General features: G+C 54.5%; 1 protein-coding gene across 5 annotated transcripts in view; it reads left to right on the plus strand.

Annotated features, from left to right (window-relative positions):
* The window catches only part of CUX2 (cut like homeobox 2), a 351667-nt gene that overhangs the window by 186100 nt on the left and 139936 nt on the right, over window positions 1-25631 (plus strand). For 4 of the 5 annotated variants that reach the window (XM_075568157.1, XM_075568155.1, XM_075568153.1 and 1 more), the window contains exon 4: window positions 8352-8430. The exons of the other annotated variant lie outside the window; for it this stretch is intronic. In XM_075568157.1, coding sequence (XP_075424272.1) covers window positions 8352-8430 — 79 coding nt within the window. The remainder of the gene's footprint in view (window positions 1-8351; window positions 8431-25631) is intronic. 5 annotated transcript variants of the gene reach the window in all.

Below are 25631 nucleotides of genomic sequence, written 5' to 3' on the forward strand. Positions count from 1 at the left end.
GTGCATGCTGGGGCAGAGACGCAGAATGTGATACATCTCATTATAATCTGTGCCCCATGTAACTCCCCCCAACTCCTACTGAATCTCCCCAAGGTGCAAGCTGGGGCAGAGACGCAGAATGTGATACATCTCATTATAATCTGTGCACCATGTAACTCCCCCCAACTCCTCCTACTGACTCTCCCCAAGGTGCAAGCTGGGACAGAGACGCAGAATGTGATACATCTCATTATAATCTGTGCACCATGTAACTCCCCTCCAACTCCTCCTGCTGACTCTCCCCAAGGTGCAAGCTGGGGCAGAGACGCAGAATGTGATACATCTCATTATAATCTGTGCACCATGTAACTCCTCCCAACTCCTCCTACTGAATCTCCCCAAGATGCAAGCTGGGGCAGAGACGCAGAATGTGATACATCTCATTATAATCTGTGCACCATGTAACTCCCCCCAACTCCTCCTACTGACTCTCCCCAAGGTGCAAGCTGGGACAGAGACGCAGAATGTGATACATCTCATTATAACCTGTGCCCCATGTAACTCCCCCAACTCCTCCTACTGACTCTCCCCAAGGTGCAAGCTGGGACAGAGACGCAGAATGTGATACATCTCATTATAATCTGTGCACCATGTAACTCCCCCCAACTCCTCCTACTGACTCCCCAAGGTGCATGCTGGGACAGAGACGCAGAATGTGATACATCTCATTATAACCTGTGCCCCATGTAACTCCCCCAACTCCTCCTACTGACTCTCCCCAAGGTGCAAGCTGGGGCAGAGACGCAGAATGTGATACATCTCATTATAATCGGTGCACCATGTAACTCCCCCCAACTCCTCCTCCTCACACAATACCTATGGACCAAGCTGGGGCAGACGGGTCAAAATTGTTGTAAATTCTTTGATACATAAGTGTAAGGCACAATTGCTCCGGTTATGCTCCAACATTGCCTTGATATATACACCCCTAACTCCTTTTGGGCAGGAACATATTCTGCCTGCGCACGCTGTCCGCGCTGTATAAGAAAACATAGATTTTATCATTTACATGCACAGCGGGCGTTAGCGCCTGTGGTCAGCGCCTGGGGTCAGCGCCTGGGGTCAGTGCCTGTGGTCAGCGCCTGGGGGTACAATGGGGTATGAAGCTACTTTTTATTCCCATGCAACTGAAATATTGACTTCCCTTTTTACTCACTATCCCGGGACCAGCAGCAAGTTGCTTGTATATGTTGTTAAGCAGAAGGTCCTCGGGACGTTCTTGGATCACGTTAACGAGATTTAGTGGAGACTATTTTAGGGTTTATGTTGCGGATGATGTTCTGTGATTTGTACATACATGAAGATCAGCGGTGGGCAACCTAATATGCAGCCCTTCGACCCTCTAAAGAGCCTCACGTAACCCCCGCAGGTAGGATCTTCTCCCCCGACCCCTCCGGTCAGCTGCCTATTTGCATTAGGCTTTGCAGGGCCCAAGGTGCATGCTGGGACCCCCGCCGTAAAAGAAAAAGAAGAGGGACTTACCCTAGACAAGCATCTCTCCCCCGGCAGCGTCGTGGCAGCATGACATCAGGGCGCTATGTGACGTCACGTTGCCACGACAACGCGCGTCGCGGCGTCATGTGACGTTACGTTGCCATGGCAATGCCACGTCATATGACGCCGTAACGTTGCAACACTGCAGGAGGCGGCCTGCTGCGGAAAAGGTAAGAGGACACGCAGACACACGCCACCAAGACACCCCACACCTACCTCTCTGTCGGTCCAAAGGCCAAGTGCTTCCTCCTCCGGTCAACACCGGGATCCAACTTCCGACCAGTAGGGGGAGCTGGAGGACATGGGGGTGGGCCTGTGCTGAGTGAGTGAGTTAAAAAGTATGTATGTATGTCTTTATTTATATAGCGCCATTAATATACACAGCGCTTCACAGCAGTAATACACGTGACAGTCATATAAATAACAAATACAAATAACAGGTCATGGAAATAAGAGCTTCAGACATCAAAAATAATCATTTAGGAGGAGGAGTCCCTGCTCCGAAGAGCTTACAATCTAATTGGTAGGTAGGAAGAACGTACAGAGACAGTAGGAGGGCGTTGTAGTAAGTGCGTCTGCAGGGGGCCAAGCTTTATGTATCAGTTGTATAGTATTAGCCACAGAGCTACTCATATGCTTCATTAAGCAGGTCTGTTTTTAAGGTGGGTGTTAAAGGTGGATAGAGAGGGTGCTGGTCGGGTACTGAGGGGGAGGGCATTGAGGCAAAAGTGGAAAAAACCCGCCACCATACAGAGCGCAGTAACACTGAAGGCCAATGGCAGGGCACATTCACATCTGACAGGTTCCCCCAAACCTGTCTTACCCCCGAAATCACAGCGCTTCCCCTGCAGCCAGGGATTCTGGGTAATGACAATTTAAGCTTGTGACGGCTGTATGAGACAGCGTTAGCAACACAGCCTGGGGACATCCTGCAATCACATGAATTCCCCGTGCGCTCCTCCTCTGTGACCGTCTGTTCAGATACTGATGTATTTACAAGATGAGAGATTTTACACATATTTATGCTATATCTCTTTCCTACATATTCTCCTGGTCCCCGTGTGTGTTGCTTTGTAGTGTTTTTAACCCTTTCTGCGCTGGTATTGATTACTTTGTATATAGATGGTGGATGGCTGTATGATTTTTTGCTCCCACTGCCACATTCTTGGAACGTTTCTTGCTTCATCTTCAAAGGGTTTCTGTTTTGTTTGTGTTGGAACTAGATCTGCTCCCAATGTTCCTGGTTGTTCTTGTGTCCCGACAATTATCAGCAGAAGAGCTGCTTTTAGCAACGGAATAGGTCATTGGGGACACACACAGCCGTACAGCGCCATGTAAATTGCAGGCAAAGAACCATAGGGGGGCATTTGTATCCAGGCAAATGCTGTGCAATTAATTATAGGGCGGAAGAAGCTGTTCCATGTGTTCGAAGAAAAAAATCCCATTAAAATCAATAGGATTTTTTGGGGATACATTTTTAACCCCAGAATTGCAGCACTTTTGCCTTGAGACATATACCCAATCATTTATGGGAACCCTTTTAGTGCTGTCTCTAGCTTCAGAGTGTCACCCACATTCGGTTACCTGGATTACTGTATTCTAAGAGTACGCTACAGGTGTTGCAGGCCCATCTGGCTGCCCAGGGGTTAAGTTCAGTGTCCGCACCGGGATGGAAACACACAATCTTTTCCATTAACCGGCTGGAAATCTGAATTGGAGGCACTTCGGTGCACAGACCCCCCCCGCCCCCCCCCCCGCCTCACTCACTAAAGAGATACTGCTCTTGCTTACGCGACTAATAAAAGATTATAATGGCCACAATGTATCGGCAACAAACGCAGGATCCAGTCCTGCAGCGGGATTCTCCGGGGGATATCCGTCACACCTGAAGTATCACCTCGGAATACATCTTCTGGGCAATAGGAATTAGTACATTCAAAGTGCTACATTTGTGTTATTAAAATCCGTGTTTTTCCTACACAAATGCTGACAATGTATTTCATGCTCTAATTATTCCGCCCCAAACTGCCCGAGTATTATTGTAGGATTCGTGGAACGTTCCTAATGTTTCATTTTTTTTGCGGCCGGACAGAATATGATGCGAAGCGTGGATGGTTTTTTTTTTTATCCCATCAAAGGATTCGCAGAACATTCGGTTTGTAAATTAAATAGATTTTGGAGATATGCCGAAGAATGATAAAGTCATTTTTTTTTTCTTTCTATCGAAGGAACCAGCAATTTAATCATCAACAGAACATTCCCTGATTTTATAATAAAATGTTATTTTAAATAATAGGGCGATGGTTTAAAAGTTGAGAGAGCGGGAGGGAGAGCAAGGGAGAGCAAGGGAGAGCAAGGGAGAGCAAGGGAGAGCAAGGGAGAGCGAGAGAGAGAGAGAGAGAGAGAGAGAGAGAGAGAGAGAGAGAGAAAACGAGAGAGAGAACGAGAGCGCGTGAGAGGGCGCACGAGAGAGAGCGAGAGAAACTCTTTGTTAGTCCCAATTGTTATATATATCCCTCAAATCCCCCTTTATACAGCACACAGAGAGACCCCAGGGAACAAAATGGAGCACACCTGAGAGATGTGCAAATCTAATTCATTGAATACACTTTGCATACCCAAAGGGACCGCCGACACAATGGCATACTGTACATTCACACTCATGTTTAAAATGCTTTTTTTAAGTTAGCCAAATCAACGTTTTTTTTTAATCAATCCCCGAATATTTGCACTGACTATTCACGACTTTGTATGCTGATGTATAATTTTCCCATCTCTCCGATGTAACGATCACTGTAAAAAAAAATGATAATAAGGAATTGTTAGAACTCAGGCAGTAAGCCTTTGTATGAAATAATGACTTGTAAGGGTGAGTTAGATACATGACGAGGAGATTTGTGAGGGTTTGGAAGCACTGAATGTGGGATCGGGCTCTAAGACTTATAGGAGCCCACGGAATCTCCCTCACAGTTCTGTAAAACTGTCTTCCCAATGCTTGGAAAGTTTAAGGCACCATTCAAAGAAATGGAGCTGACATCTTGCTTCGCACGCTGAATAAAGGAATTATTGTGTAATCCTTTTTCATGCTCTCAAATGTAAATGTAAAAGTTGACTTAGGAACTTTGATCAGCGTTGCAAATGAAAGTAGCCAAGTAACATTTCATAATTCAAGGTTGATTTAATAGCGTAGTTATGTATTAATGGATCTCTTTTTGCCCTTTTCAGTGCTGTTTATTTTTAAAATGTGATGCTACGTTCAGGAGATATTGACATTTGAAATGTTAAGTGTCCGGGAAATTAAATGGAACTCTCCCCGGAGCCCAGTGCACTCAAAAGGTTATCATTGTAAGGGTAAGGGGGCAAGAGTCTCACATTATAGTTACACTCCTAGAGGCTTCTGGGGGCCTCGCTGCTTTAAGGTGTATAAGCTCAATTCTGAATGGCGCCACAAATACTAAAGCGTATATAATAGGTACAGCAACCATTACGGGGAGCAGAGGCGGCCCAATCCTTGACGCAGGAATATCGCTGCGTTTCAATGTTACGATGATCACGCCTCCATTTTTAATTTCCGCTTCTTTAATAGGGTATTGAACATATGATTTAGCAATGTTATGAAAGCCTGTCCAGCACAGAAGGGGTTACAATAGCTTTAACCCCATTGTCTAATCCAGGGGTGGGTCTCTCCAGTCCTCAAGGGCCATCAACAGGTCAGGTTTTTCAGGATATCCCTGCTTCAGCAGAGGTGGCTCAATCAGTGGCTCAGTCGAAGAGCCTGCTTCAGCACAGGTGACTCAATCAGTGGCTCAGTCTTTGTGTCAGTCTTTGACTGAGCCACTGATTGAGCCGCCTGTGCTGAAACAAGGATATCCTTAAAACCTGACCTGTTGGTGGCCCTTGAAACACGGGGATTGCCAAACATTGTTGCACCAACAAACCTTTCCTACAACGATTGTGTCTTTCTCGAGAGCTTAACCTCTCTCCATTCTAGTTGCTGAAGCCCTCACGCCCTGGTCTCCGGCGCCCGTCCGTCTGAGCTGCCAGTGATTCTGCCCTCCCTCTCCGCTAGCGATCTTTGCATCAGTTCAGTGCCCAGATCCGCACCGCTCAGGCTTTCTTGGAAATACCGGGCCAGGTCCGCACGCTCACAAATGAATGACATTCTTTGTGATTATATTCCGAGCCCTTCCTCCCACATGGGAAGCGGACTGTCTCGGAGCAGAAATAGACAGGGAGAGAGAGAGAGAGAAGATTCGCTAGGGAGTGTGGGGAGACTGCTTTGGAACACAACCTACAATCAATAGTACTGGTCCACCATCAATGTAAAGCGAAATAATCCAAGATACTTAATGCGAAGTGCTTCTTATATTCCTTACAAAACTTCCTTTTGCAGGAAACCATGGGAAGTGAAGCACATTTTCTCTGTGTCTGGGTATAATAACTGCGTGTTCCGATAGCCCGCTAGGAAAAAGATTATTCAGCATTGTCTAAGAGGCAGAGTGGGTGCCAGGGGCATAATACATAATATTTATGAATTGGCTGTAACAGTGTCTTGAGCTTTAAGTTACTTCTTACATAATTGGTCATTTCTTTGTCCTTCTTCATCAGTGAATGGCTGACAGAGCAAGTGTTAACCTGTTCCGTACAGTATAGATGAATCGCGTGTTCTGTCCATGGAAATATTCACTGCTGTTTTAGTGCAGTGTCCTAGTCTCAATATTAGCCCTGAGGATATGTAGACTCCTAAATTGCGGAACCATTTGATGGAGCCATTGAGGGAGTTCTTTGTAGCTGTAATGGTATGCGCAGAGCTTGGAAACCCTCCCGGGTTGCTTCTGAGTACACATTAAGAGGAGGTCTGTGAGGAGTTGAGCTCGGCACACCGTATTACATCTATGAAGACATCTCTTGTTGGGCCAGTAAAAGGTATGAAAATCTACAACCGTACGGGCTGAAAGCTTCCCTTGGGCTTCAACAAGAGGCTGCTGAGCCTCCTCACTGCTCTCTGCTTTTCTAACTGGCACAGTGGCTAATTGACTTGCAATGTCTATCCATGGCGGCTATTTTATACCAAAGGTTAATGCCACCCTCAAGGAATATACTGTATAACCCACTGGGGCACCTACAGTATGTATGAGCCAGTCCTGTAATGCCGTAGGATCCTTATCCAGCCTCCCAAGACAGCTGCTCCTTCCAATGGTCGCCCTAATACTGACTGTAGTTTTAAAGTGCATTTCGCCCCGAGACCACAGTATTGCCAACCAGGCTCCATGTCCTCACGAAACTGTTTTTATTTATTTATAAAATGTGTTACCAGGAAGTAATACATTGAGAGTTACCGCTCGTTTTCATGTATGTCCTGGGCATAGTTAATATGAGAAATAATACATGGTTACAAATACAGTTACATAAATGAACAGGGTATAAATTATATACAAGACGTTGCATGCATAGTTAGAGATAATATATATTATGGGCGTATGTAACAGTTACAGACCAGGTTAAAGTGTGAGACAGCCTTAGTTCTGAAAGAACTTAAACTGGTGGTGGATGTGAGAGTCTCTGGTAGGTTGTTCCAGTTTTGGGGTGCACGGTAAGAGAAGGAGGAGCGGCCAGATACTTTGTTGAGCCTTGGGACCATGAACAGTCTTTTGGGGTGAGATCTCAGGTGATAAGTGCTGCATGTGGTAGGGGTGAGGAGCTAGTTCAGGTAGGTGGGTAGCTTGCCCAGAAAGTATTTGAAGGCAAGACAGGAAAGGTGAACTTTGCGCCTAGACTCTAGTGATGACCAATCTAGTTCTTTGAGCATTTTGCAGTGATGTGTGTTTTAGTTTCATTGGAGAACAAAACGACAAATTGAATTGTAGAGGGTGTCAAGTTTGCTAAGGTGGGTTTGAGGTGCCGAGCCATATACTATGTCTCCATAGTCAATAATTGGCATTAGCATCTGCTGTGCGATACGCTTTCTGACCAGGAGACTTAGGGAGGATTTGTTCCTGTAAAGTACCCCTAGTTTGGCATAGGTCTTGGTTGTCAGGGTATCAATGTGCATTCCGAATGTTAAGTGGGAGTCAAACCATAAGCCCAGGTATTTAAAACTAGTGACAGGGGTTAGGGTGGTGCTAGTGTTGGTTCTAATGTGGAACTCAGTCGCTGGAAGCTTTAAAAATTTAGTCTTGGTCCCAAATACAGTACCATTGTTACAGTCTTGTCAGTGTTTAAAAACAGTTTGTTTTGGGAAATCCAGTTTTCGAGTCTCAAAAAGTCAGACGGAAGTATGTGTTGAAGGTCAGAGAGGCCGGACTGTAGTCCGGTCCTTGTTTTTTTAAACGCGTAATTGCCGTGGATTCTGCTTGCCTGTGCGCCTATCGCTCTATGGAACATTACGATTGGGAAAACCAGAGCGGGACTCTCACCTCATGCGGACATGGAGGCAGGATGGCAATACTGAGACCGGCTAATGGAATGTTGAGGATTCATCATCCTGTATTGGCGTGGCAGCAGCGTGAAAGCATCAGCCACGTGACACTAATCATTTTGGCCGTGGCGATTACGCAATAAGATGCGTTTCATTTGACACCCAAAAGTGTTACTCCAAACTGCACATCAGAGAGTATCATAGAGTACACAGCACGTAGGCGCGTCCCTTCTGCATTGGGTTAGTACGCCTGCGTCCCATTCATGCATCACATCAAAACCGTGACACTCCATGGTTCTGACAAAGAAATAGACAAAAACCGCAGCAGAATAGAACAGAAAGACAGGAAGAACCCCTTTTCATTTGGTTTCATGGCTTCCCTACCTTTCTTTCCCCGCAGGTGGTTGCACTTAGCAGAAGGAGTAAGGAAGCAGAGGCGGCCTTTCTGAGCGTATACAAGCAATTAATTGAAGCACCAGGTAAGATTTGCATTGACGCTTACGTTGCATGGATTGCTGGGGGTAATACTTGCAGACAGACATGATCTAATGGCAATTATCTTTACGCCTTCCTCAACCCCTTGTATTTACCAGCAACCGTTTTAGCAACTTGCAGTTCAGTTGCTTGAGTTCCTGGAGCACGCAGTAACAAGAGGCAGAATAGAACGTGCAGAATTGTTACCAATGTCACCGACAATACACGCTTGTTGTATAGCAAGGATACTGTGTATCAAAATACCTCCCCAAGGGTCCCACGTGAGACCAAACTGAACCGATGACAGTGATATTATTGTATGTGTATCAGTTTATTTATAGAGTGACATCAATGTGCACAGCACGTGGCAGAGGGACACCGGGCCGCAGGGACGCGGGGACACCGGGCCGCGGGGACACGGGGACACCGTGCCGCAGGGACACCGGGCCGCAGGGACGCGGGGACACCGGGCCGCGGGGACACGGGGACACCGTGCCGCAGGGACACCGGGCCGCAGGGACACCGGGCCGCAGGGACACCGGGCAGCAGGGACACCGGGCAGCAGGGACACCGGGCCGCAGGGACACCGGGCCGCAGGGACACCGTGCCGCAGCCGTAGGGACACCGGGCCGCAGGGACACCGTGCCGCAGCCGTAGGGACACCGGGCAGCAGGGACACCGGGCAGCAGCCGTAGGGACACCGGGCCGTAGGGACACCGGGCAGCAGGGACACCGGGCAGCAGGGACACAGGGCCGCAGGGACACCGGGCAGCAGGGACACCGGGCAGCAGGGACACCGGGCCGCAGCCGTAGGGACACCGGGCCGCAGGGACACCGGGCCGCAGGGACACCGGGCCGCAGGGACACCGTGCCGCAGGGACACCGGGCCGCAGGGACACCGGGCCGCAGGGACACCGGGCCGCAGGGACACGGGGACACCGTGCCGCAGGGACACCGTGCCACCGGGACGCGGGGACACGGGGACACCGTGCCGCAGGGACACCGTGCCACCGGGACGCGGGGACACCGGGCCGCGGGGCCACCGGGCCACAGGGACACCGTGCCGCAGGGACACCGTGCCGCAGGGACACCGGGCCGCAGGGACACCGTGCCGCAGGGACACCGGGCCGCAGGGACACCGGGCAGCAGGGACACCGGGCCGCAGGGACACCGGGCCGCAGGGACACCGTGCCGCAGCCGTAGGGACACCGGGCCGCAGGGACACCGTGCCGCAGCCGTAGGGACACCGGGCCGTAGGGACACCGGGCCGTAGGGACACCGGGCAGCAGGGACACCGGGCCGCAGGGACACCGGGCAGCAGGGACACCGGGCAGCAGGGACACCGGGCCGCAGGGACACCGGGCCGCAGCCGTAGGGACACCGGGCAGCAGGGACACCGGGCCGCAGCCGTAGGGACACCGGGCCGCAGGGACACCGGGCCGCAGGGACACCGGGCCGCAGGGACACCGTGCCGCAGGGACACCGGGCCGCAGGGACACCGGGCCGCAGGGACACCGGGCCGCAGGGACACCGGGCAGCAGGGACACCGGGCCGCAGGGACACCGGGCCGCAGGGACACCGGGCAGCAGGGACACCGGGCCGCAGGGACACCGGGCCGCAGGGACACCGGGCCGTAGGGACACCGGGCCGCAGGGACACCGGGCCGCAGGGACACCGGGCAGCAGGGACACCGGGCCGCAGGGACACCGGGCCGCAGGGACACCGGGCCGTAGGGACACCGGGCCGCAGGGACACCGGGCCGCAGGGACACCGGGCAGCAGGGACACCGGGCAGCAGGGACACCGGGCCGCAGGGCCACCGGGCCGTAGGGACACCGGGCCGCAGGGACACCGGGCCGTAGGGACACCGTGCCGCAGGGACACCGGGCCGTAGGGACACCGGGCCGCAGGGACACCGTGCCGCAGGGACACCGGGCCGCAGGGAAGGGACACCGGGCCGCAGGGAAGGGACACCGGGCCGTAGGGATACCGGGCCGCAGGGACACCGTGCCGCAGGGACACCGTGCCGCAGGGACACCGTGCCGCAGGGACACCGTGCCGCAGGGACACCGGGCCGCAGGGACACCGGGCCGTAGGGAAGGGACACCGGGCCGTAGGGACACCGGGCCGTAGGGATACCGGGCCGCAGGGACACCGTGCCGCAGGGACACCGTGCCGCAGGGACACCGGGCCGCAGGGACACCGGGCCGCAGGGACACCGGGCCGCAGGGACACCGTGCCGCAGGGACACCGTGCCGCAGGGACACCGGGCAGCAGGGACACAGGGCCGCAGGGACACCGGGCAGCAGGGACACCGGGCCGCAGGGACACCGGGCCGCAGGGACACCGGGCCGCAGCCGTAGGGACACCGGGCCGCAGGGACACCGGGCAGCAGGGACACCGGGCCGCAGGGACACCGGGCAGCAGGGACACCGGGCCGCAGCCGTAGGGACACCGGGCCGCAGGGACACCGGGCCGCAGGGACACCGGGCCGCAGGGACACCGGGCCGCAGGGACACCGGGCCGCAGGGACACCGGGCCGCAGGGACACCGGGCCGCAGGGACACCGGGCCGCAGGGACACCGGGCCGCAGGGACACCGTGCCGCAGGGACACCGTGCCGCAGGGACACCGGGCAGCAGGGACACAGGGCCGCAGGGACACCGGGCAGCAGGGACACCGGGCCGCAGGGACACCGGGCCGCAGGGACACCGGGCCGCAGCCGTAGGGACACCGGGCCGCAGGGACACCGGGCAGCAGGGACACCGGGCCGCAGGGACACCGGGCAGCAGGGACACCGGGCCGCAGCCGTAGGGACACCGGGCCGCAGGGACACCGGGCCGCAGGGACACCGGGCCGCAGGGACACCGTGCCGCAGGGACACCGGGCCGCAGGGACACCGGGCCGCAGGGACACCGGGCCGCAGGGACACGGGGACACCGTGCCGCAGGGACACCGTGCCACCGGGACGCGGGGACACGGGGACACCGTGCCGCAGGGACACCGTGCCACCGGGACGCGGGGACACCGGGCCGCGGGGCCACCGGGCCACAGGGACACCGTGCCGCAGGGACACCGTGCCGCAGGGACACCGGGCCGCAGGGACACCGTGCCGCAGGGACACCGGGCCGCAGGGACACCGGGCAGCAGGGACACCGGGCCGCAGGGACACCGGGCCGCAGGGACACCGTGCCGCAGCCGTAGGGACACCGGGCCGCAGGGACACCGTGCCGCAGCCGTAGGGACACCGGGCCGTAGGGACACCGGGCCGTAGGGACACCGGGCAGCAGGGACACCGGGCAGCAGGGACACCGGGCCGCAGGGACACCGGGCCGCAGCCGTAGGGACACCGGGCAGCAGGGACACCGGGCCGCAGCCGTAGGGACACCGGGCCGCAGGGACACCGGGCCGCAGGGACACCGGGCCGCAGGGACACCGTGCCGCAGGGACACCGGGCCGCAGGGACACCGGGCCGCAGGGACACCGGGCCGCAGGGACACCGGGCAGCAGGGACACCGGGCCGCAGGGACACCGGGCCGCAGGGACACCGGGCAGCAGGGACACCGGGCCGCAGGGACACCGGGCCGCAGGGACACCGGGCCGTAGGGACACCGGGCCGCAGGGACACCGGGCCGCAGGGACACCGGGCAGCAGGGACACCGGGCCGCAGGGACACCGGGCCGCAGGGACACCGGGCCGTAGGGACACCGGGCCGCAGGGACACCGGGCCGCAGGGACACCGGGCAGCAGGGACACCGGGCAGCAGGGACACCGGGCCGCAGGGCCACCGGGCCGTAGGGACACCGGGCCGCAGGGACACCGGGCCGTAGGGACACCGTGCCGCAGGGACACCGGGCCGTAGGGACACCGGGCCGCAGGGACACCGTGCCGCAGGGACACCGGGCCGCAGGGAAGGGACACCGGGCCGCAGGGAAGGGACACCGGGCCGTAGGGATACCGGGCCGCAGGGACACCGTGCCGCAGGGACACCGTGCCGCAGGGACACCGTGCCGCAGGGACACCGTGCCGCAGGGACACCGGGCCGCAGGGACACCGGGCCGTAGGGAAGGGACACCGGGCCGTAGGGACACCGGGCCGTAGGGATACCGGGCCGCAGGGACACCGTGCCGCAGGGACACCGTGCCGCAGGGACACCGGGCCGCAGGGACACCGGGCCGCAGGGACACCGTGCCGCAGGGACACCGTGCCGCAGGGACACCGGGCCGCAGGGACACCGGGCCGCAGGGACACCGGGCCGCAGGGACACCGGGCCGCAGGGACACCGGGCCGCAGGGACACCGTGCCGCAGGGACACCGGGCCGCAGGGACACCGGGCCGCAGGGACACCGGGCCGCAGGGACACCGTGCCACCGGGACGCGGGGACACCGGGCCGCGGGGACACGGGGACACCGTGCCGCAGGGACACCGTGCCACCGGGACGCGGGGACACCGGGCCGCGGGGCCACCGGGCCACAGGGACACCGTGCCGCAGGGACACCGTGCCGCAGGGACACCGGGCCGCAGGGACACCGTGCCGCAGGGACACCGGGCCGCAGGGACACCGGGCCGCAGGGACACCGTGCCGCAGCCGTAGGGACACCGGGCCGTAGGGACACCGGGCAGCAGGGACACCGGGCAGCAGGGACACAGGGCCGCAGGGACACCGGGCAGCAGGGACACCGGGCCGCAGCCGTAGGGACACCGGGCCGTAGGGACACCGGGCAGCAGGGACACCGGGCCGCAGGGACACCGGGCCGCAGCCGTAGGGACACCGGGCCGTAGGGACACCGGGCAGCAGGGACACCGGGCCGTAGGGACACCGGGCAGCAGGGACACCGTGCCGCAGGGACACCGGGCCGCAGGGACACCGGGCCGCAGGGACACCGGGCCGCAGGGACACCGGGCCGCAGGGACACCGGGCAGCAGGGACACCGGGCCGCAGGGACACCGGGCCGCAGGGACACCGGGCAGCAGGGACACCGGGCCGCAGGGACACCGGGCCGCAGGGACACCGGGCCGCAGGGACACCGGGCAGCAGGGACACCGGGCCGCAGGGACACCGGGCCGCAGGGACACCGGGCCGCAGGGACACCGGGCCGCAGCCGTAGGGACACCGGGCCGCAGGGACACTGGGCCGCAGGGACACCGGGCCGCAGGGACACCGGGCCGCAGGGGCACCGGGCAGCAGGGACACCGGGCCGCAGGGACACCGGGCCGCAGCCGTAGGGACACCGGGCCGCAGGGACACCGAGCCGCAGGGACACCGGGCAGCAGGGACACCGGGCCGCAGGGACACCGGGCCGCAGCCGTAGGGACACCGGGCCGCAGGGACACCGAGCCGCAGGGACACCGGGCAGCAGGGACACCGGGCCGCAGGGACACCGGGCCGCAGCCGTAGGGACACCGGGCCGCAGGGACACTGGGCCGTAGGGACACCGGGCCGCAGGGACACCGGGCCGCAGGGACACCGGGCAGCAGGGACACCGGGCAGCAGGGACACCGGGCCGCAGGGACACCGGGCCGCAGCCGTAGGGACACCGGGCCGCAGGGACACTGGGCCGCAGGGACACCGGGCAGCAGGGACACCGGGCCGCAGGGACACTGGGCCACAGGGACACCGGGCAGCAGGGACACCGGGCCGCAGGGACACCGGGCCGCAGGGACACCGGGCCGCAGGGACACCGGGCCGCAGGGACACCGGGCCGCAGGGCCACCGGGCCGTAGGGACACCGGGCAGCAGGGAAGGGACACCGGGCCGTAGGGATACCGGGCCGCAGGGACACCGTGCCGCAGGGACACCGGGCCGCGGGGACACCGGGCCGTAGGGAAGGGACACCGGGCCGTAGGGAGACCGGGCCGTAGGGATACCGGGCCGCAGGGACACCGTGCCGCAGGGACACCGGGCCGCAGGGACACCGGGCCGCAGGGACACCGGGCCGCAGGGAAGGGACACCGGGCCGCAGGGAAGGGACACCGGGCCGTAGGGATACCGGGCCGCAGGGACACCGTGCCGCAGGGACACCGGGCCGCAGGGACACCGGGCCGCAGGGCCACCGGGCCGTAGGGACACCGGGCCGCAGGGACACCAGGCCGCAGGGACACCGGGCCGCAGGGAAGGGACACCGGGCCGCAGGGAAGGGACACCGGGCCGTAGGGATACCGGGCCGCAGGGACACCGTGCCGCAGGGACACCGGGCCGCAGGGACACCGGGCCGCAGGGACACCGGGCCGCAGGGACACCGGGCCGCAGGGAAGGGACACCGTGCCGCAGGGACACCGTGACGCAGGGACACCGGGCCGCAGGGACACCGTGCCGCAGGGACACCGGGCCGCAGGGACACCGGGCCGCAGGGACACCGGGCCGCAGGGACACCGGGCCGCAGGGACACCGGGCCGCAGGGACACCGGGCCGCAGGGACACCAGGCCGCAGGGACACCGGGCCGCAGGGACACCGTGCCGTAGGGACACCGGGCCGCAGGGACACCGGGCCGCAGGGACACCGGGCCGCAGGGACACCGGGCAGCAGGGACACCGGGCCGCAGGGACACCGGGCCGCAGGGACACCGGGCCGCAGGGACACCGGGCCGCAGGGACACCGGGCCGCAGAGACACCGGGCACCGTGGCTATTATAGTTACCCGTGAGCGGATTGCATGGTGGTGGGTTTTCCATTAGAGCCGATAGCCCCGGGCCTAGAGCGGCAAAATGTGCAGGTGGCATATATCTGCGCTTGCCACCCGCACACGCAATCTGCGCTTGCCGGCCGCTCATGCCATGCACGGCAATGTGACATCACGCGTTTCCATGCCAACAGGGCAGCACTGCCTCAAGTTACGCTGAAGAGGGAGGGCAAGTGCCTAAGGGCGGCATATTTTTAAATCCGCCACTGAGATTGCCCTATCGGGCGTTCGGACATGGGCCGGTGCTGCGCTATGCATCGCGGTTACAGGGGACCCGCGCTCTTCCTCACAACAATGAAACTGATCGCCGAGGGAGAGAGCAGCGCCTCTGTAACACTCACCTTTTCCCGGAGCGGCCCTCCTCCATCAACATCGCAGCGTCGTGTGACGCTGCATCATCATGGCGACGCGCCGTCACATGGTACGGTGTTGCCATGACAACGTGCCGGCATGTGAAGCCGCGACGTCGACATTTCCCCTCCAAATGCATGGAGGTTAAATCTTCCCAAACAAGGGGAAGACATCTTCACAGCCTGCAGGATAGGGGCCATAACGTTTAATTCTCCATCTATACCGAGGACTTCCGCACTTGGGATGTTTCGAGCAGTCTGCTGTCACCGGCAATGTTTAGCAGATCAAACTTGGCCGGTTTGATGACTGCGAGTATTTTTATTAGTGTGTGCGTCGCCGCCGCCGCCGCCGTGTGCCTGTAATTACCAGAGAAACCCGTAAATCTTTTTGATTTCGTTCACACAGATGTGGCGTGAAAGGAAAGGGGGGGAGGGGGGGAAAGAGCAGTAAAATGTGTTAAAAAGCATCATTAATTTCAGTGTTGTCGCGGAAGCTTTGATTTAAGTTTCACGGGGACTTGGCGTCGGTGACGGCTCATTCCTGCATTGGGTTATGTGATATATATGGGCTGCTGCTTTGTGTACTTGACTGGCAGTTTCATAACTTCTTACTCGCGTATAAAAGCTCCATAAAGAACCTCAATCCGCTCAGCAGAAACATAACCTTTTGTTTGAACGGGTGGCGTTATTATTTAGCGTCGGCTTGTGTTGAGGATGTTGTGAGATACTGTATGTATAAAACTTTACTTGCTGCCAAAGTAGGGTACATATCAATGTGATTGAGGTTTACCCATTGTGCTCAAGGGGAATAACTTGCACACACAAGTACTGAGAAACAAAATGATCTAATCGTCAACAGTGTAAAAAACATTCAATTTTTTTTTAACAAATAAGCAATATACAGGGTAGTGCTGAGAAAACAGTGTCCCATGACCACACTCTAATCTCAGCGCCCCAATAAATGGGGAAAAGGGGTCCGAGGGGGGCATCTGTAACTACTTCTCAGCATCACCTCGAGCGTCCGTCTGGGTCCAGCGTTCCTGGTGAATGTCACTGGACCCAGATGGACGCTCGACGTGATGCAGAGAAGCAGTTATGGACGTGTGGGATACCTTGTTTCAGCACCTTCAGCTCCTGGGACTGAGAATCAGTTTCCTTTTCCCTGGATGAGCCAGGAGAGCTGTTTGAGGGAAGTGCCACTGATAGATGGGAACGAGCTTTAAAATGGGCTGAAACATGGCCTCCCTTTACTGGACACAATGTTTTCGAGAGAGAGAGAGATTGAGAGAGAGATTGAGAGAGAGAGAGATTGAGTGAAAGAGATTGAGATTGAGATTGAGATTGAGAGAGATTGAGAGAGAGCGATTGAGAGAGAGAGAGAGATTGAGAGAGAGAGATTGAGAGAGAGAGAGATTGAGAGAGAGAGAGATTGAGAGAGATTGAGAGAGAGAGAGAGAGAGAGAGAGATTGAGAGAGAGAGAGATTGAGAGAGAGAGAGAGAGAAAGATTGAGAGAGAGAGAGAGAGAGAGAGAAAGATTGAGAGAGAGAGAGAAAGATTGAGAGAGAGAGAGAAAGATTGAGAGAGAGAGAGAAAGATTGAGAGAGAGAGAGAGAGAGATTAAACTTCAGACAAGGATTCTGGGTAGTGATATGCAAATCAGCTTCCTGTCCATGGATTCCCGAGGGTTGGGTAATAATACAATATTAAGGGTTTTTAAATAAATAATATATGTATATATTTTAATACGTCCTTACTTTTACCTATCACTGGACATCAGAGATAGTGGTAGAGAAATGGAGGTAGGGAAGGAGGGTGCGGCTATCATTGATGGGTGAGGGTAAAGAATGGGGTGTCTGGATCACTTGCATTGGCAGATCTGTCTTCTACATCTTAAGCTGCATCTCGCCGACTGTCCTTAAAACGTAAATGACTCCCATGGGTGACTGACAGCACCATCGCGATATAAAAAGTGAATATAGACTTGGCAATATTGTGATAACAACAATATGGTATAATCGGACTATTGCCCAACTCTGGAATTCCCTCACGCTTTCCCCTGCTGCTTTGCACAGCTTCTCTGGCTAAGGCTCAGGCCCCGGTAACGCCGCTGTAACGCGCGCCCGCGCTTTTGGCGGCGCGTTCAGCCGATTCCCTGGTCTGCAGCTCACTGCAGGCAGAGAGACCGGGGGGGGCATGGCGGGGGAGTGACGGGGCGCGGCCATGACCTCACCCGGCAGGTTCTCCCTCATTGGCTGAACCGCTGGGGGGCGTGCCTAATCGCTGGACGCGAGTCCTACTCTCAATTCTATTGAGAGCAGAAGCAACTCTCGCGCGAGCGCTGCGGCCCCCCCCTCGCAGCGGGCCCGGCGCCATTGCGGGGAGGGCTCTCGTGCGCGCAGCGTCCGCCACAGCGGACGCTGTAGTAGGCAGCGGGGGCAAGGCCTAAGCCTGGTGCAGGGGAGTTCTGAATCATGGACCGTCTCCGAGACAATGTCTCCAGCGTGAGCTCGGTCATTGTGAAGCTGTACAGACCACAGCAAAGATGGACAACCCATGAATGTATTGACATGTTTCCTAACTACAGGTGAAGCCTCTAGCACAGGGGCGGCCAGCCCCAGTCCTCAAGAGCTATCAGCAGGTCAGGTTTTCAGGATATCCCCGCTTCAGCACAGGTGATGCAGTCAAAGACTGAGCCACTGGTTGAGCCACCTGTGCTGAAGCAGGGATACCCTGCAAAGCTAGCCTGTTGGTGGCCCTTGAGGACTGGAGTTGGCTACCCCTGCCTAGCAAAATGTGGTTGCCTGCAGGCCCAGAATGTGGCCCCTTTACCTGCAGATCTGTCACAGAGATGCAAGTTGCACGGTCACATAACGACCAGCTGTAAACAGCAATGCGACGCGTCTCGGCGCACAGATGGTCGGCTGAAAAAAGGCTAATACTCGGCACAGCGTTTGCCAAGCAATGTGGGATATAAGCGAGAGAATCTGTATCTTTTTAGCACATTTCTCTTGATTACCAACCACACATCTGCTTCGTCAGAGTCTGTTAGTGTTTTAACAGATCGTAGGCGCATCGGCCATATATCGTCTCCCTAACTGCGCTGACAACTCTTCCATTAACACGTCTTGCTCTCATCTTCTCGTTTGGCGCACAGACGGCAGCGGTGTCAGGAGGTCCAGGGGGGGCTTTGAATCAGCCCCCAGATTCGTTTTTTTGTCTTTGGAAACTTTTGGCGTTTTTCCTTTACCAGGAACCTTACTGAAATGTTCCCCCGGCGCGGCCTGCATCAATCCCCTTTGGAAGAGGAGGGCAGGCACTTTGCGCGTTCCAGCTCCTCCTCCAAAGTAGCGCACAAAAACGGAGGCGCCAGAGGGAATAAAACCCTCCCTAGTTTCAGGCATTAAATGTATTAATAGCCATTTGTTTTTTGTTTGGAATAAAAGCAGCAATCTCCCAGATTTTGCGCTTTGAACATGTCACCGCTATAGGGGCGCTTTGGTCCTTGGATGGATTGCAGAAGATACCGTCACTGGTTCATTGCGATTCTCACATAGGACGGCACATTTAACCCCTTGGGTGCTGGAGGGAGCCACGGCACCAGAGTGCCACCGGCCCTCCAGCAGGGCACGGTCACGTGACTGCTCTTGAAAGCGGTCATATGACCGACGTCGTAGCTTCCTGTCGGCCCGCAGAGCCGGCGAGATTTGGTTGCCATTTTTATTTGCCTAAAGGGAATCGTGGGGACGCCGGAGCACATACAAAACAGGAACCCCCAATTCAGCGGCGTTGCTGCTTTAACGCAACAGAGCAGAATGTCCACCATTGTTTGCTCTGCCGTTAGCAGGGAAATTCTGTAATATTATCAATATATTCTAATGTTTTGGGGAATATAAATAATTGCGGCAGTCTCCTCTCATAGGGATCAGTCATTTCTATTCTACTTCCACCATTCAGCGTGCGTCGCAGATTATATTCCCATCCAAATGAATGGAGCTCCATGTTGGGAACCCAACGTGATAGTTACCCCAGGGGTTCCCGGTCCTCTCCTTGGGACCCGCCAGCCACCCCAGGTGCAAGTGCATCGGTCATCCCCAAAACCTGGTGTGGCCGAGGCTCCCGGGGAGTGTTGGGAACGGCTGATTTACTCCGATTACCACGAGGCGTCGTCGATAAACCACTTCCTGTTTCCTGTTCCGTTTCCTGTTATCCAGACTGGAATAGTCCGTGGGATTCTCTGGAAGAAGACGCACGGACAGTATAATGAGGTCCCGCTATAACGGGAACCTTCTCTGCAGAGAGGGATTCTGCTTGCAGATTTTAATTGGGAAAAATCCTTGCACTTCCGGATAAAACCGATTGAAACCAAAATGAAGCATCATTGCCTATTGAGTTCCATCTCCTGCAGCCGCCCAGTAATGGGACGCATTCAAATGTGTCCATTTTTTTATTTTATTTTTTATAATTAACACGGATCAACGCTGTTTTTTTTTATAAAGTGAAAACACTGGAAAAAACAATAAACACTTAATTAAAAATAAATAAAAAAAAAAAACACAGAAAAACGAAATCCCTCTGTATGGGTGAGTAACAGAGGAGGGCGAGGGAGTGCGTAGTATGATACCTTTTATGGTTACCCCAAAAGGGTTCATGTATGCATGAAAGTTGCACCTCTGGCACCGACAGGCGTTGACTGCACGCCAACTCTTATACATAACACCGACAACGTGCAACAAGGCATCAGTTTGATGCCCAAGTCAATGCAGAATTGAACAAGTATCAGCGTGGACCGTGTGCCCTGATTATTAATGAAAAAACTAATGATGGTGATTAAAAAGTGTTGCACGTAGAAAGCACAACGGAATGTTTCTGACAAACACTTTAGCAAACTAATGTATTCATTTTAAATTAAAGCTATGCTGACAGTGAAGGGTACGCTGGTAAATGTCCCGCAGATAATTACAAGCTAATTAGGAGAAGGTCATAATGTAGAACTCACAGCTTCAGCATACCCCGCCACGGCTTCTGCACAAATGGCGCCCTTGCCCTTGTTTTAGAGTTGTTATTTTTTTAATTGCTCTAACGTTGAATTGTCGCCGGTCCCGGGAAGGTCCGGGAGATGCCCATGGCTCCCCGACATCTTTTCATATCCCCCACGTGTCTGCCGGGCCTCCAGTCTCAGCCCCTCTCCTGGGCGGTCTGGTGGTGAACGTGAGAATTTGTAGCCGCGTGGCGCGCTTGCACACCAAAGCGCCGGGAGGGAGAACAGCGTAGACCTGGTGGCACCCCGCTCCACTAGCAGCAGCACATGGGTTAATGCAGGGGCGGCCAACTCCACTCCTCAAGGGCCACCAACAGGTCAGGTTTTCAGGATATCCCTGCTTCAGCGCAGGTGGTGCAGTCATTCTGACTGAGCCACTGATTGAGCTACCTGCGCTGAAGCAGGGATATGCTGAAAACCTGACACTGTTGGTGGCCGTTGAGGAGTGGAGTTGGCCGTCCCTGGGTTAATGCTCCCTAGCCGTGGCAACGTCACGTGACCCCGTGGCGCCATTTGACACCAGGTTGCCATGGCAATGCGCCGCTGGAAAGTTAAGGTAAGTAAAGTTACAGAGACCTCGCGCGATCCCCGGCATTTAATTTATTTAGCTTAAATGCCTTCGGGGAAGCGCGGGGCCCCTGTAACCGCCGTGCGCCCACCACCCACTAAATTTTGCGCCCCCCAGTTTGCGCTCCCCTGATCTAGACCATGCCTTTTGAAAAGTATGATCTAAAAAGTGGTATCATTTATTCCCCCCCCCCCCAACAAATGCATGTAGTGAGCAATGTATCACGTGGTCACGGGTAACCGCCCCCTGCAGTGCTCCAACTATTTGTTATAGAAACATCTTTTTTTTTGCTTCCTGTCAGTTTGAGAACCGAGTCTTCCTTACTGTTTATTGGGAATGTATTTTGGTTTTTAACAAGCTGCCACATAACCCTGATCTTTGTCATTTTAGCAAACTAGCCTTTAATTAAATATAGAAGATAATGTATATACTCGGTGATAAGAGTCACTGCAGCAGCCTTTATTGAGACAGTGCTCCTGGCAATCAGAATACATGGGAGGGCTGCCATTGTATCTTTAGGTGTGTTGTCGGTTATGTACCATTCTATGGACAAATTAGCTGTTCATAGATGTTATAGTGTGTATAATATAACCGTACACATGGCAGAGGGAGTTTGGAAAGCTCTGTATACACTTGACCTGCGTGAAGAACTCTCATTGATCCATCAAAAGGGATCACACAGCCAGTAATACATTTCAACTTTAGAGTTAGAATACTTCAGTAAAATGTTGTTTTATAGATCAGTATCGGTCTAGATTTTCTTGAAATCATGCAAATAAAGCACTACTTTTTATAAAGCACTTTGTCTACTGATTTAATATTTAATAACTCTGCACACACTATTACATTTGTAAAAAAACTCTCTTAAAAACATAGCACAACCTACAATTAATTTACATTTCCCCTGGATCAATACGTCTACGCTACTAGTTCTGTCGTCTCGCAAACATCTCATGAAACGCAGAGCTGTTACACGCAAGGTTTTCACTTTATTCCAACCCTGACATGCCTTGGTAGATGACTCTGTTGTTTGTATGTATGTATATCTGTAGCGTCATCCAGGTACACAGCGTTTTACAATACACATAATATTATAACACAAGGGGAATAAGCATTTCAGACATAAAACAAGAGGAAAAGAAGTCCCTGCTCCGAAGAGCTTACAATCTAAGTGGTAAGTCGGGAGAACTTACAGAGACAGAAGAAGGGTTTTCTAGTAAGTGTGTCTGCAAGGGGCGAGTGTAGTTTTAAATGCCCTTGGCTAACTCCAGAAGGGTGTTACTTCCCAGTCGTTGGCTGTTACAGAACTCTAAACGCTTCTCTTTAGAAACTTAGTTTAAAGGTGATACTCACTAAGCTGTATCCGTATCTGTCCATCTATTCTCTGCCCATATTTTTATGACTTGCTGTGTGTTCCTGAACTTATTAAACAATCCAGACTTGTAAATTAATTTGTTCTTGTTGTACAATGGCAGTACAGATGGACTCATTAGCATGCACACAACAAATAATTATAGATGAATTTTTAGCCAGGCTGCCTAATGGGCTTGCTGGGTTAATTATGTCAATGTATAATTACAGCAGCCCTGGGAGACATAATGACACACCCTGCTGATCAGACACTAGCTAATGACGGTGTAATGCTGACAGAGGGAAGACATACTGTTCCAAAAGCACCTGCGTACCTCTGCACAAACTGCTTGTGTCCCTGTTTCTGCTTCTGCTTAAATAAACAGACATTACTCAAAATTGGTGTATGCAAATACAGTAGTTTAGGAACCTGAACGTTGCCAGGTGGATGTGCGTGGCTGAGAGCGGCCCTCCTCTGTGGTTGGATCCCACGAACCCAGGAGTGATCAACTCCAGTCCTCAGGAGCCACCACCACGTCAGGTTTTAAGGATATCCCTGCTTCAGTACAGGTGGCTCAGGCAGTGACTGGGCCATGGATTGAGCCACCTGTGCTGAAGCAGGGATATCCTTAAACCCTGACCTGTTGGTGGCCCTTGAGGACTGGAGTTGGCCGCCCGTGCACCAACTGCTTGGAAGGCACAAAAGTGCGACGGATGCATTAGCTGGAAGGATGATGGTTCTAAGGCCTCGGGCATGGTGCCTCGGGCCGCGCTGATCCGCGCTCCTGCTCTGCCTCGCCTGCTCAAACTGGAGCTTTCTTGTGTCCTGGCAGGCGAGGCAGTGAGCGCGCTTTGGGGGCGGGGGGGGGGGGGGCGGGGTGAAGGGGGCGGAGCGGGAGGCGGGGCTAGTCCCTCGCTCCCATTAGATGTGAGCGGTCACGTGACCGCTCCTCCGCTTCCCTGAGCGGCAAATTTAAAATTTGCCTGTCTGCTCAGAATTTCTCAGCCTCCGCACGCATGCGGAAGCGGCTGCTAAAGCCGCGCTGATGACAGATACAGGGTTCAGCGCGGCTCAGCACAGTCCTATCTACTATGTCCCAGGCCTAAGGTGTATTATTAATATCCGCGCTCAAAGTGGGGTACGGCCAGTACTCCTACGATCGTTTTCATCTCCCCTACTTTTTCTTTTCAAACTTAATCTATCAGTTTTAGAAAGCATCTTCCCCTTTCCTCTTTATACAGCCTAAACATTGCTGGAATCTTTCTAACATACAGTCCAAAGAGGTTTTGCCCCAATGTCTAGCATTATTATTAAAAATGCTTATTGGTGTCGGATCTGGGTAAAAATGTAATCAATCACCGTCCTAGATGGAAGAACTTGAAACATGTCACTGGCATGTTTACACTTTGGTCCAAGGGGAGATTGTCCCTTAAATTATGTGTTAATTAGGAATAAATCTTGAAAACCTGGCCTTTTGATGTGCCAAGGTCAGAACTTAAAGGATCATTACATTCAAAATCCTATATGTGTTTTTTTTTTAAATTTTAAATTAATCAGTTGCGTAGTATTAGATAATACATCACACGTTATGTTCCATTCTCTGTGGCCTTTTAAATTATTGTTCACGTATTAAACTTCCTTGGGTTGCTATAGTAACCATACAGGAAGCAACAGGCAACCATATTGCGAAGAAGGAGAAAAACTGGAAGAGCACTACTGTAGGTATCAAAAAAGTAGAAAGGAGGGTGCGTATCCCATAAAACGATTATTTATTGGTCATGGAAAAATATTGGATATTGGATATGGACCATATTGTGAACCCTGGGAAGCAGGATCTTCGCCGAGCGATCACGGGAGAACGGATCGGTCCGCAGCTCGGATAATTCCATTGCTTTAAAAGGTATAGAACTTCTGCATCTATTAGAACATAAAAGACGAACTAATGCCCCTTCAAGGGTTTAGTGGGGTAAAAACGTTTATTGCCTCAGACTACAAAAGACTTTCCGGATATTCACTAAACTGCTATGGTGCCCGTCAGGGAACCATCGGCCAAACGCCCACTGGCGCTAACACAGTTTAACGGGGAAAGAAACGACATCTCTCCGCACACTTCACACCTAAACACACACAGACCAACCTAAACTTTGGAATATAGAGAATTATATACGGTTTAGCGACTGTGACCTATTTCATGTGAAATTGACCAGAAGATACTTTGCCACGCCGGGCGGATGCGACACAACCCACCACTGCTGGACTTTGCACGAGTGATTTACCAAACTCGGATTGCCTGGAGGTCCTCCATCACGTGGTTGATGGCTCCAGTGACAGATTAGATGCTGTTTGGGCTTTTAAATATCCCAACACAATTAAAAATCCAATTCAAAACGCCTTAAACTGGAGCCAAGATCCAGATTAAACGGCTTGCAGCCTCCCGGTAAAGACTGGTTGATTTACTGTATCTGTTTGGGTTAAAATGTAGTCAAGATGGTTCCCCTGATCCATTCCAATCCATCTGGTGCTGAGCAGAAACCCGAATGAGTGTTTTGTGCAATACACTGAACCTTAAAGCTTGACGTAGGACCCTTGCCAGCAATCACAGTATTGCTGCTTCACACACCGATTAGCTAGTAACAGCCATCATAAATATTCCATCCATCTGTGCTGATAAACCCAGAGCAGGCAAAAGTAATATGTAAATGCTTTCCCACTGACTTTTATTACCCAGTAACTAAACGCAAATAAATATCCGCAAAATGTGAAGAACAATCACCTTGTGATGTTTGCTTTAAAGAGATTAAGGGCTGCGTGCGTTGGAAACGTACTCAGAACCCGTTGGCGGACGGGAGATAAAATACATTAGTATCTGTAATGCATCTATATATATATTTCTCAAACCGTTGTATGTATGTCTGTCTGTCCGTCCTGTGTCTCCCTGTGCCTAGGGGCAATCACATTGGACCTTTGGCCCGTCACTCCGCCTCAGGCCAATGAGATGGCTCCTTTGGCCCGCCCGCCCCCGTACACCTCTCATTGGCCAGTGTGGTCTAACAGTGACACACACACACCGCCCCCCCCCGCCCCCAAGCCGGCGCCACATCCCGCCCAGGTAAGTAACTAAACCGCCGCCTCCACTCCCAGCGCACACCCCTGCCGCCGCCTCACACTACTGTGCGTCACACTGCCTCACCCCTGAGCCTCATACCGCCTCCCGCTGC

Source organism: Ascaphus truei, chromosome 13 (assembly GCF_040206685.1).
Source record: "Ascaphus truei isolate aAscTru1 chromosome 13, aAscTru1.hap1, whole genome shotgun sequence".
Lineage (NCBI taxonomy): Eukaryota > Metazoa > Chordata > Amphibia > Anura > Ascaphidae > Ascaphus > Ascaphus truei.